Source organism: Stegodyphus dumicola, chromosome 6, assembly GCF_044657685.1.
Source record: "Stegodyphus dumicola isolate Sdum_Otavi_A_Nest chromosome 6, ASM4465768v1".
Lineage (NCBI taxonomy): Eukaryota > Metazoa > Arthropoda > Arachnida > Araneae > Eresidae > Stegodyphus > Stegodyphus dumicola.
This window is the reverse complement of record NC_140773.1, coordinates 219926790-219939128: the sequence shown is the minus strand read 5'-3', so window position 1 is coordinate 219939128 and position 12339 is coordinate 219926790. Positions and strand designations below refer to the sequence as shown.

The following is a 12339-nucleotide window of genomic DNA, read 5'->3' as shown; positions in this document are numbered from 1 at the left end:
GATTTTCACGTTATATTATACAGAAAAAAGACAACAAAATCACATATAATTTCACCAAAATATGTGTAAAATATTCGTAACAATATTATGTCCAAATAGTCTCTCGACTTTTCTGAACTTTATGAAACATTTGTCAATATGATTAAAACTCAGAAATGAAAGAAAACCATAATTAAAACTTTTAGATTCCCTTCTGTTACTGAAGGCCATACTATTGTTTAAAGTGCTGATAAAATCGTCTAATAAATACATGTGCAGAAGAGTGAAATGGCGTAATAAGTGCCAACAGCTGCATTTAACTGCAGAGTTCAGCAACACGTTTGCAATTTCTCAAGCATATGTAAACTTTCAAGTTGTCTGATTCTACAATATTTGCATATTTCTTCCAAACCTAAGGATGTTTTTTTCAACACTGGAATTTTATTGCTGTTTTGAAAATATTCTTGAATTTTTGCTGTGTTATGGTTTTGGAAAATTCAGATCCATGAAATTCACCAAATGTATGCAACTTTGTCTTGAAGTATGAAACTGTTCAGTTTACGAAAAATTGAGATAAATATGATTTTGTCTTTCCTGATTCAGATTTAGTTAAAGAAATAAAAATTACCATTTATAAAAAAGTTTAAATTAGCTAAATTAAAAATTTCGAAAATTTAAAGATTTAAATATTTTTTGTGATGCAACACTCGCAAAGATAGTATACAGAAAAGGAAAATATCTGATGTGAACACAATATGATTTACCTAAATTATACACATTTTTTTGAGGAATTTTATTTAATCTTATTTTCTCGAATTACGTATGAGATATATTTCTCATTCAATTAATTTTAATTCAGTTCTCACTTGGCCGCAAGGGTAAAATACATAAAACTCAAAGTACCTTCATTAAAAATTGTAAAATACAGAAAAACATTAAACACCAAATACAATCAAAAACAGTTAAAAACAATTTTTACAATTAAAATTTTTTGAGTTTCTCCGGAAAAACAAGCAATTCGAACTTTCAGTTTTGTGCATCGAGAAAGAGAGATTTCTCGATGTACAAAATTGAAAGCTCACTTTTGGTCCCAGTCGGAAAAAAGACACTGAAGTTGGTGCACAAACTGATTTAATTCACTGTTCTACTAAGAGTTTCAAATGTAAACAAATGGCGGTCTCGTTAGGCTTAGCACCACTTTTAAATTGTTGATAATTCTACAAATATTGCATGCAGATTAATTAAAAGCATAGAAACCTAAGCCGGAACATAAGAACAACATAATTTAATCACTTTTAAAGTAGAAAATGCACAATTTATCAATATAGAAGAGCTCACTGAGCCGAGTAATAGGGTGAGTGTATATATACTTTTGGTTGCGTCCGATTGCAACCAAAGAGGGAGGTGTATAACTATATGTTACAGCAGCTCCATATACAAAATTTTACTGCCCTGAGGCTACTAGTTTTTGAGTTATGCGAGATACATACGTACGGACCTACAGGCGTCACGAAAAGATCTTTTGAATCCCTTTTAAATCCATTTTACAATCAGTTTTGGGGAAAAAGAGTCCTTTATTCTGTCCGTACGTACAGATGTCACGCAAACATCGTTCAAATGGATTCGAGAGAGATCATAATTGATATTTTCGTTGAAATATGATAGCCGAAATGTTTCGCAATTACAATACTTCTTTTACAAGGAAGTAAAAAGAGTTTCTTAGGTGGCTCGACCGTTTGAAAACAGTCTTAAGAATTTTAAAAATAACGAATTGGATGTCCATGGCCAGGGATTGGAATTCGATTCTGAGGAACGCAAAGGGCCCATTCTGGGTTGTCTGGCTATTGAAGAAGAAGAAAAAGAGTTTTGTATGGAAAATCATAAATTTAAGCGTGTGTCAATAAGTCAGTCATAAATGCCAAAGAAAATCTGACGTGAATTAATGGTAAATTTTTCTGGTTTTTAAATTCAAGCGTATTGACCTTTTAGATATCAAAATGATTCTTTAGCGATACGAAAGCGGGAGATGACCGCGTAGATATGGAAATGAATGCAAGATTTGAACAAATAATGATGTAAAAGTTTTCCTAAGCAGATAAGGAATGCTCAGTCACTAAAAGTCATTCTGCTTGGAAAAATTCCTCTCCATCCGGCACCAAACAAACAGTTTTTAAAGCTAACAGTGTAGAGTCAGAGTTTTTTATGTTGGAGAAGTGAAAAATGTGCAACGCCGTCGCCAAGACTCGAAACTGGACCTCTCGAATACCTGTCGAGTGTGCTATCGTTACACCACGAAGGCATGTCGAAAGGACAGATAATAAATATATTTTATCACAGCATAAACTGCAAATGAAATTTTAAGTCATCTTATAACAGTATATCAATGTTATCCATGGAAACAATTTGACATTATATATCCATTTTCTAAAGATTTAGAGAGTTTGATTTGCGGGACTTTTGGATCACCCTGTGTAAAAGCAAAGGATATATCAGCTGGAAATTGTTTTAAAGCAAATATTTAATTTGAAGTCTTCCTATTTCAATAACCGGACGTCCAAAAAGTATAATTGTTAGTGACGCCGACTGCCGTAATGAAGGGCCCGGGCTCGAATTCCGGAGAAGGCAAGGAGGTTTAAAAATGGATTTAAAATTTGTGGGTTACCGCGCATACGGCAAGAGGGCATTCAGAACACATGGCGAGCCAAATCTTTTCGCGAGGTTGAATGGTAGGGGAAGAGGAGTGGGGGATCCTTGGATCGTTCCCGTTATGTTCTACCTCGGAATTATATCCAAGGCAGAAGCTTGCTTCTTGATACCTAATATACCTAGACGGATGGACGGTACCGACTTTGTTTTAACCATTAGCTTTTATCGAAACAATACTTCTATTAATAATTATTCACAAACATTTTCCATGTAGTTTCTATTTCAGAAAATAATACTACCGAATACATAAATAAATTCCAAGTTGAAAACTTCGATAAGTTCAACACTGAAGTTTAAAAAATAATAATAAAAAATAAAAAAAAAAAAAATAAAAAACTTTTTTAAAATGCTAAAATTATGAGGTTAAAAAACTGCACTCTGTTCTTGATATACAGATTTCATTCTCAGATCTGAAATACTTTTAGATTATTTGATGCACGGAAGAAGTTACTATAAACTTATTAATTTAAGAATTAGATGTCCAGGAGTTCAAACTGTGGTACTTAAAAATGCAATAATGTTATATTTAAAATCAGCTTTTCAAAATGGCTAAGGCAAATAGAAGAAAAAATTTGCCGTGATACTTGATAAAGATAGATAGATAAAATACGTACTTGTTAACGTAATGTATCTAATCAAATTAGTTTACAATAAAAAATAATTTATTAATACCTGAATAAAAATTGGCGTTTGGCAATCTAGACTATGAACACATGTTCACCACAAGTCGCTAGTATTTTTTCGTGTTTGATTGCTTGCTTTGTTTAATATTTTGGTAATAAATAGGATTTTAAAGTCAGGTTTTAGCTGCTGTGTTAATTATTATAAAGTATAAATTACGAGTCACGTTAAACAAATTCAGGATCTCCTTATAAGGTATTTCCTCCCTCCTTTCTGCATGCCTCTGTGGTGTTAACGGTAGCACACTCGGCGTGTATTCGAGAGGTCCTGATCCGAGTCCCGGAGACGACATTGCACATTTTTCACGTCTCCAGCTTCAAAATAACCTTACAACCTTTGCAAATATTTTGCTTAAAACTGCCACGTTTGAGAACTAGTTACAAAGAATGAAAATAGATAAGACAAAAGCATATTATAATAAGAGTTATGTGAATGTGAACTGAGAACATCTGAAAAGTAAACCACCAACTCCAAAAAATTATAGTGCTAACAATCCTAACGTGAGGAAGCACCTAACAAATTTATTAAAAAATAACTACCTAATGCCTAAAATTAACCGAGAAATAAAACCATGAGTGTGAAGAAAAGTGGAGAAAGAAAAGAAAAGAAGAAAAGTGGAGAAAGAAAGAGATTTAGTGACATGGTTTTAATGTTTTCGTTAAAACTAATATACGTATTAGAACAACCAAGAATCGAATTACAATCAGTAACCCGACGGAACTTTATGATGATGTTAGAGCTTTATGTATGTAAGCGTACGAACCTATGACATCACAACAATCACATTTGTCCGAAGTCATGTACAAAACGAGCAAGAATCATACACACGGAGACCGTGATGACGACAGAGGTCATGTGAACTCGCGTACCTATGACATCACAAAGACGTCACGCCATCTCTGACGTCACTTACAAAGTTTTGCGATTTTGCAATTCTTCTTTTGCTACTTTCGCTTAACAATTTCTGGCAATACTGATTGTCCTGAGATTTTTATTCGAAGGTGGGAAAAGTCATACACTATACTTTGCAGATTTTAATGTGGATGAAAATTAGTAAATTACATAATTAAATACTTCTAATAATTTATTAATTATATAATGATATTTAATTAAAATAAACCTTTTCCCTTGTGCTTTCTACCCACGAATTTTTTTCTGATAAGCTTACATTTGTTGAAAAATTCATACTAATATCTTACTAATTTTCTCATCAAAATAAGCTGTTAAAGTTATCAATATTTAAGATTTATTAATATACTAAAACTAATTTTTAGACTCACTGATTCTTTTGCATTAGTAGAAATGAATGAAATAAATATATTCAAAATTTTAAATTATTGCGAAATAACGCCATTCAAGAATTAGGCATTGTAAACAAAGTGACGAACTCTTTTAAATTATAAAAGAAATATTTTCAAACGCAGAGATTATAAGCTAATGGTAGTCCAAAACATGCTTAAGTTACTGCTCTGCTTTGGAAAAAGATAAATACTTAATCTAAGTTCAGTAGAAGTCCTCTAATCGATGCAGCAAGGTTGTGTTGGAATAGTGAAATTTGTTGATTGCAAAGTTTTTCTGACTATTCTTGATGTTTTCCCTATTCTAATTTTTCACCACATTTGGATTATTTACACATAAATAACTAAAACAAACTTATATATTAAGAACTACGCAACCATTATATTTAAAAATATACATACATTAATCTTATAAATGCTTACTTTTAGATTTTTACCTTGTTGCTGTTTGTTTTAATATTTTAGGTTTCTCTTTCATTATTTTCCCCCAAAAAACCGCATATTGTCTTATTTCCTGGTGTTCTATGTTTTTCTAGAAAATTTAGATACTGTTGGCCTTATGCTAAACCTTCATCAAATGTAATTGTTTTCGTTCGCATTGTCAGATTCAGTATCTGCATCTTCGACTTGATTTAATACGCTGAAAGAATTTCATTATCAATCAGCTGTAGTGTAACAGTAATGTAACAGAATGTCAAATAATGAAGAATTTGCATGAATGTCTCTAACATTGTGAAAAAAAAAAAAAAAAAGCAGTACCTAGAGCCATCAAATATTGAATTACGTAGTCCTTCAACCAAACATGGGCACTTAGAAGCTCGAATTTTGAATTTCGAATTTGTTTCATAATGTATTTCAAATTCTGTAAAACTTTAACAAATTTTTGATTAACAAACTCAACGATTTCAAAGACAGCAGCGGGAACACTGTACGAAAAAAAAAAAAAAAAAAAAAATTATCAACCCCGCGCGAAACTGTATCGGACATTCTAAAAATATGCTGTTTTTAAATATTTTGTGATATAGCTGTTGAGATGAATTTTATGTGGTTTAAGTGCAAAGAATGATATTTAATAAATAAAGGTAACACACAAAAACTTTAAATTACGCCCTTTCGGGCGCAATATAAAATCTAAACGCTTTCAGATTTTCTTTTTAATACATTTTCCCCTTTTTTTAATGGCACCGACTAGCCATTACAGGCGTTGGTCGGGAGCGGTGGTCACTTTATTATGGAGGCACCTAACAGATGGGCCACCGTTGTCTCCTACTAAGTGGCACAGAATTTACATCCATGTCTTCTCCAGGATTCGGACACAGGCTCTTAATGGTGTTGGTGTATTTAATTATGGCAAAGCACACTAGGGCTATCTGCCTAAGGGGAGGGATGCCTTTCGTGGAGGACTTTCTAAGGGAAACTGGCTCGTATACACGTTACACATGGGGAAAACCACGAAAACACCCATGCAGCCAGCCCGTTTGAGGGATTCGAACCTCGGACCGAACTACCAGTGTTCAGCGACTTTACCGCTCGGCCGCTGGTGGGCCCACAGGCTCTTAAATAAAGCAGTTCAAGTCCGTATGCTCTTTTTATCATTATGTTCAGCCGTCATGTGTGTTAGCAGTTATGAGTAACAGTGTTCAAATTTTAGACTACCAAAATTTTTCATCTTTTAGCATCTTTTCCTTTGACATTTTCCGGACTAGAAAAATATCAGCCAAATGCTCTTTTTAAGCTCCTACTCCAATCCGACTTGCATGCCCAGAAGCGGCCGAGCAGGAAAGTCACTGAAGATTGTTAGTTCAACCTGGATCCGATTCCAGCCGAACGTGCTCTGCATGGGCATTTTCGAAAATACATACATTTGCGAAATACATACATATGTACGTACAGACACCACGAAAAATTCTCTTCAGAATTCATTTTAAAGCAGTTTATAATTTTTTTTTTTTTTGGAGGAAAAGAGTCTTTTATTCTGTGCTTACGTACAGATGTCACGCAAAAACATCGTTAAATTGCATTCGATAACTGTCAAAATGGATATTTTCTTTGAAATATGCTGCCTGAAACTTTTCGCTATTGCAATACTTCCTTTTTACTTCGTACAAGGAAGTAAAAAAGAAAAGAAATCTGAAATGTTTCAGATTTTAACGGTCGTCCCAAATGGTTTATTAAGATTTTTTACGTTCTCGCTGAGCTTGCAGTCTACCACTCTGGTCTTTGCAGTAACTTTCGCTAATCCCTCCTGTTTTTTCTTAGTTTTTTAGCGTTATTATTAAGCATCGTTTTCTTCTCATTTACCCAACGTACAGTTAAAAAATGAAAAGCTGCATTATAGCATATGTTTAGAATTCCCGATGCAATATTAAGTGTTGGTATATATTGTTATATTTGTTAGTCAGTTTAAAAAGTATTTTGAAAACACTACTGAAAATGAACTTGAATATATTCTTCATATGAACTTGAATATATTCTCACTAATTTGCATATGAGCAGTTCTCACTAATTTGCATCATACTGTTATACCCGAGATTTAGAACATAAATGTTTTTCTTGAAAAGTATAATTGGCATTTGAAATCTTGCGTTTAATCTTACCTTCGGCATCGATGCTATTCTTTCTGCAAAACTGTTTAGAAACATTATTTGAAAATATCCTGATAATAACCTATTATTCCAGAAAGTAGTTCCACATACTTGCTATACAAAATATACTACACACCATTGCTTTCGGGCACAATTTAAGTTCGCTGTCAAGAGTGCAGAATTTAACCACTTCTTACTCTAATTCATCGAGTTCAAGTTTTATAATATGTTGCAGTAGTTTCTTATAACTCTAGCTTTCCTTAATGCATTAGCAAGATAAGTTTTAACAATTTTTATTTGTATTGTCAACAACAGATGTTGTGTTCCCCGTAAGAGTAATTCCAATGAACGCTAATCTTTAGAAGCTCCCGAACATTCGAATTGGAATTCTAGATAACAAAGTGCCTTTATATAGAGTTTTCTATGGAAGTTATTTCATTTCCTTTTAATTGCCTGACATCGAAAATTATTACACCTGCTCAAGTATAAATAAAATATGCTTTGGAGAAGTTATAAATTTGTGACAATCGGAGACAATTTTAGATTTTATGAAAATTCCATAAATTTAATATTGCGAAAAGTAAAGTTTTTAAAGATCACAAGAAAGACCTTTTCAAGTGCCTTTTTTGTCCCAAACATTATCAAATCGATTTCATGAGATGACAGTTCGTAAATAATATAATTAAGAAAGCAGCTAAAAGTAAGCTTTGAAAACAAGAAATATTCCTGCTTTTAGAAACTATAATTCAATTCTTTTAAGAATCCTTACCTTTAGTTAACTTCGCCTATACCATATCCCACAATAAGTTGAGAGGTGATAAAAAGGAAACATATTTGCTGGATGTCTTTAAGGAAAATTTGAAATTTTCTTTTTAATTTCTGAAGGCTGCTGCACAGACAGTAGAGTGGTTAGGGTAGCCTACTGCCATACCGAAGGGTTCGGGTTCTAATCCCGGACAAGGTATGGAACTTAAATCATGCAAATGTATAGTGTCTTAGTGACACGGGGACAATGAGCGTTAGTCAACAACAATCAACAGGATATCGTGCTCTCTCCGATTTCGCAGAAACAGGAGTAACTTAGAAAGCTGCGGAAACAGAAAAAAGTCATCTATTCGCTGCCCTTGTGTAATTTTAACCATCAAAGAGAAATTGAAAACTGTAAAACGTCCAATCAACATGTACAGCATCGGCCTTCAAACTGTGTTTTTCGTGGAACCATAAAGGTTTCGCGAGTCAATAAAAATTCGAAAAGAAAATTATAAAGCACTCCAATTAGTTGACTAGCGTTTATTAATTAAAAAATATAAAGATACATTTAGTTATAGATTAGTTTTCAAACTTAACATATGGACATCTTATGTCAAAGACAATGCTTTGTAAAACCAAACAGTTTTCAAATGGAAAATGGATTAAATTTAGAAGACCGTGTTAAAAATTATAGAATGGACACTTTTTTCCGTTAAAGAAAACCATAACAGAGTATTTCCCAGAAGCAACAAAACTAGGTATGACTGAATAAAAATTCAGTTAGAGTACTGTGACAAATCAGAATGCTTGTCAGTGAAAGAAATTCGACGCTAAAATCTAAATTTTTGGAAGAACAGCTCCTAAACTTTTGATTGCAAATTCGTGCAGAATACCTAGAAGTTTCTCACACAGCTATAAACATTTTAATGCCATTCGAAACACCATATTTAAGTGAAACATCTTTCTCGACGTATGTGGGAACACGAAAATATACAAACAAATTAAATACAGAATATGAAATGCGACTGCAAACATTAAGAGCGCTCGACTTCGATGATTTGTGTAAGAAAATGCAAGCACACCTCTACCACTAAATAGTATATTACAAGGATAAGTGACACCTGGTGTAAGAATTAATCTTATTTAATGAGCAAATTACATTAATTTTATGATAAAATTTTTTGGTACTTTTCCGTTTTGCCGGCGCAAGCGATAAAGTCGCCAATAATGGTACCACCGATGCCAAACAGAATATTCTCGCTGGTAACCTTCTACGCCTCATTTTCAATACAAGTCGCAGCTTTTTCTTATCAGATTGATTGTTTCTTACAATACTGGCATATAATTACATAGAATTTTTATCAGATAGTTCAGTTTTAGGCAAGGCCATTTTCGGTAATTACGTCAATTAGGATGCAATCACAGCGCTTACCCGAAGCCGAAAATACAGAAAAGGTAAAGTCAAGGGTTAAATTCTAATGAAAATGCATTAGCGAAGTAAAGCACTGCAATTTTACATAATTTCTGAGTAAGCTATTCGTACGAGTTGAAGAATTAACATTTTTTTTTAAATATTTTTTATGTGTGTATTGTATGTTGTCGCCAATAAAGTCTGCTTGGTGAGATTTGCGCCGGCGAAACGGAAAAGTACCAATTTTTTAATAGAAGATGAGATACTTTTCTTTAATTGCCTTTACATAATGTACCTATAATATCTGAATCTACTTCAAATATTATTTTAAGATAAATTTTTCTATGGATGGGATGGGGATGCCCCCCCCCAAAAAAAAAATAAATAAAAAAAATCTGAAAGCATTCAGATTTTATATTACGCCCAAAGGGGAGTTTTTCTTAACGTTTTGCGTGTCATCTTTATTTCTTAAATATCATGTTCTTCGCACTTAAACCATAAAATTCAATTCAACAGCAATATCGCAAAATATTTAAAAGAACATATTTTTAATTATACATATATCCAGTCTCGCGCGCTGGAGATCAAAATGTTCCCCCCCCCCGTACAGTGTTGCCATTTCTCGATTTGAAATCGTTAAGTTTCTAATCAAAACCTCTAAACGCTTTACAAAATATGAAACAGATAATAAAACAAATTCCAAATTTGGACTCCCAGATGCCCATATTCGGGTGGAGACGTACGTTATTCAAAATTTGATGGCTATGTACCGTTGCTATATCACAATGTGAGAAATATATACACATTTATGCAGATTCTACATTATTTAATTTCTTTAAACATAATACAGGGCTCTAATATTTGGTTGCAATAATTTAAAAAGTGATTCGCTGTTTATAATGAATCAACGCAAAGTGCCAAAATGAAATTAATAGCCCTTCTGGGAAATTCCCCCTTTGGGCTAAAAATTAGTTTTAAGGGTTTTGGGAATCGAACAAGTTTGAAAACAATTGATCTGGAAGAAAACATGTAGATTGCAACATACGCAAAAATCTCCGTATTTAAAAAAACCCAAAACGTTTATTTAAATATCGTATGTAAAATTAAATATTTTACGAATACTGCTGTAGATACAACAACAAGAGAAAAAAAAAGTGTTCTATCGCTCGAAATTGCTTAACATTCTGTCAATAGTTTAATCTATCTAAACAAGTTGATATACTATTCAGCCAAACGATATATAATGTGTTTTTAAGAAACTGCCAAAATAAGAGCAGAGCTTAACAGAGATAAGTAATGGTATACAACAGAGTTTATACTCCGTATTAAAAAAACTATGGCACAGAAGATGATTTATTAATTTAAATATTATATAGATCAGCGCTTTGAGAATTCGAGGATTCTTAGCTCATTTCGTGAGATGATTAATAATAAAATTAAATAACAAATCAAATTTCGAGTTGATACATCTCTTGCAGAGCCCTGATAACTAATATTTGAAACTTTGGTTCTTAGGTTGACAATTTAAGAACGATTGCTATAAATACATATCAGGAACCAGCGGCTGAGCGGTAAAGTCGCTGAACACTGGTAGTTCGGTCCGAGGTTCAAATCCCGCGAACGGGCTGCCTGCATGGGCGTTTTCGTGGTTTTCCCCTTGTATAACGTGTATACGAGCCAGTTTCCCTTAGAAAGTCCTCCACAAAGGCATCATTTACCTTAGGCAGAAAGCCCTAGTGTGCTTTGCCATAATTAAATAAACCAAACCAGGAACAGAACACTTTTATTTTAGTGTTACAGATATTTATTTCTACCTTAAGCTGCGCAAAAGTAATTTTCACGAATACGAAACGCATTACTCGAAATATTTTCGCTCCCGAGTTCATGCATATTGAATTCAACTACACGAAAAGTATAATTATTTATTATTTAAATTACATGTGAATAAAAAATTTTTAGGTATTCCACTACAGATTAAAGTGCTTATTATTCACATCAGGAAAAGTCAATCATTAACTAAATTCTTCATCCAAACAAATTGGCGTCTAGATAATGCAGTGTACTTTTTAGAATGGCGAATCTGTGTCAATGGCAAATTCTTTTTAGAATAGCAAATAAATTACTAAAGCAGTCTAAAGTTCACCGTAAAATGCCGTTGCGAGACTAACGCCCATTTGGGCTAGTAATTACTTAAAGAGAATTTCATATTTTTTTTTATCACGGACGTTAATCGTAATCGCGTATTGACTCAAACAATCAAGCCATGACATTTATAGACCTTTAAAATTTATTTTTCAATTTGAATTAGAAGTCCAGTATCATAAATTATTAACAATTGTCTGAAATTTGCCTCCATTACAAAAAAAAAAAAAAAAAAAAAAAAAAAAAAAAAACCTGAAAACAATGTTAATTAACTATTTATGTAAAAGATGATCTAACCTGTTATAGCTTTCTTACTCATTTCTAAGAAGAATCCAAATCTATTCCTTAGACACAAAGATTAGAGTACAAAATATCGCTCTTAACATTATCCCGTAGCATTCACCCGCTGTTAAACCAATCTCTTCTGGTCGATTGCTTTTCAAAAACTGACCGGCTGCACTCGCCGAATATTATCAGTTTGAAGGAATGGATGCCGATATCAGATGAAAATTTTGGCCTTCCATCTGCGGGAATAACAAATGACCTCATACTCGTAGTCAAGCCATTACTTAACAAAGAATAAAAAAATAAATAAATTGAGATGCTTTCCATGGAGATAATAGTAAGAAGGGGAGGGAAGGGACTTTGAACGCCACCGTTGCAAGAAAAATAAATAGGAGTCACGTGTTTGTTCAGAACTAAGAACGTCTCGACCCTTCTTTGCGGTAAAATCTTTGAAGATAAAACCATCTCAAAAATTTCGAACTCAATAGACATGCACCTCTTC

General features: G+C 33.0%; 2 protein-coding genes across 4 annotated transcripts in view; one reads left to right on the top strand and one right to left on the bottom strand.

Annotated features, from left to right (window-relative positions):
• LOC118184170 (solute carrier family 35 member G1-like) overlaps positions 1 to 12339 on the bottom strand; it is a 167799-nt gene that overhangs the window by 15798 nt on the left and 139662 nt on the right. The window contains exon 1 of one of the 3 annotated variants that reach the window (XM_085819540.1): positions 11850 to 12145. The exons of the other annotated variants lie outside the window; for them this stretch is intronic. Coding sequence (XP_085675666.1) covers positions 11850 to 11871 — 22 coding nt within the window. The 5' untranslated portion in view covers positions 11872 to 12145. Of the gene's footprint in view, positions 1 to 11849; positions 12146 to 12339 lie in introns of those variants that run through there. 3 annotated transcript variants of the gene reach the window in all.
• Positions 1 to 12339, top strand: part of LOC118203040 (solute carrier family 35 member G1-like) — a 119761-nt gene that overhangs the window by 51030 nt on the left and 56392 nt on the right. The window lies entirely within an intron of this gene.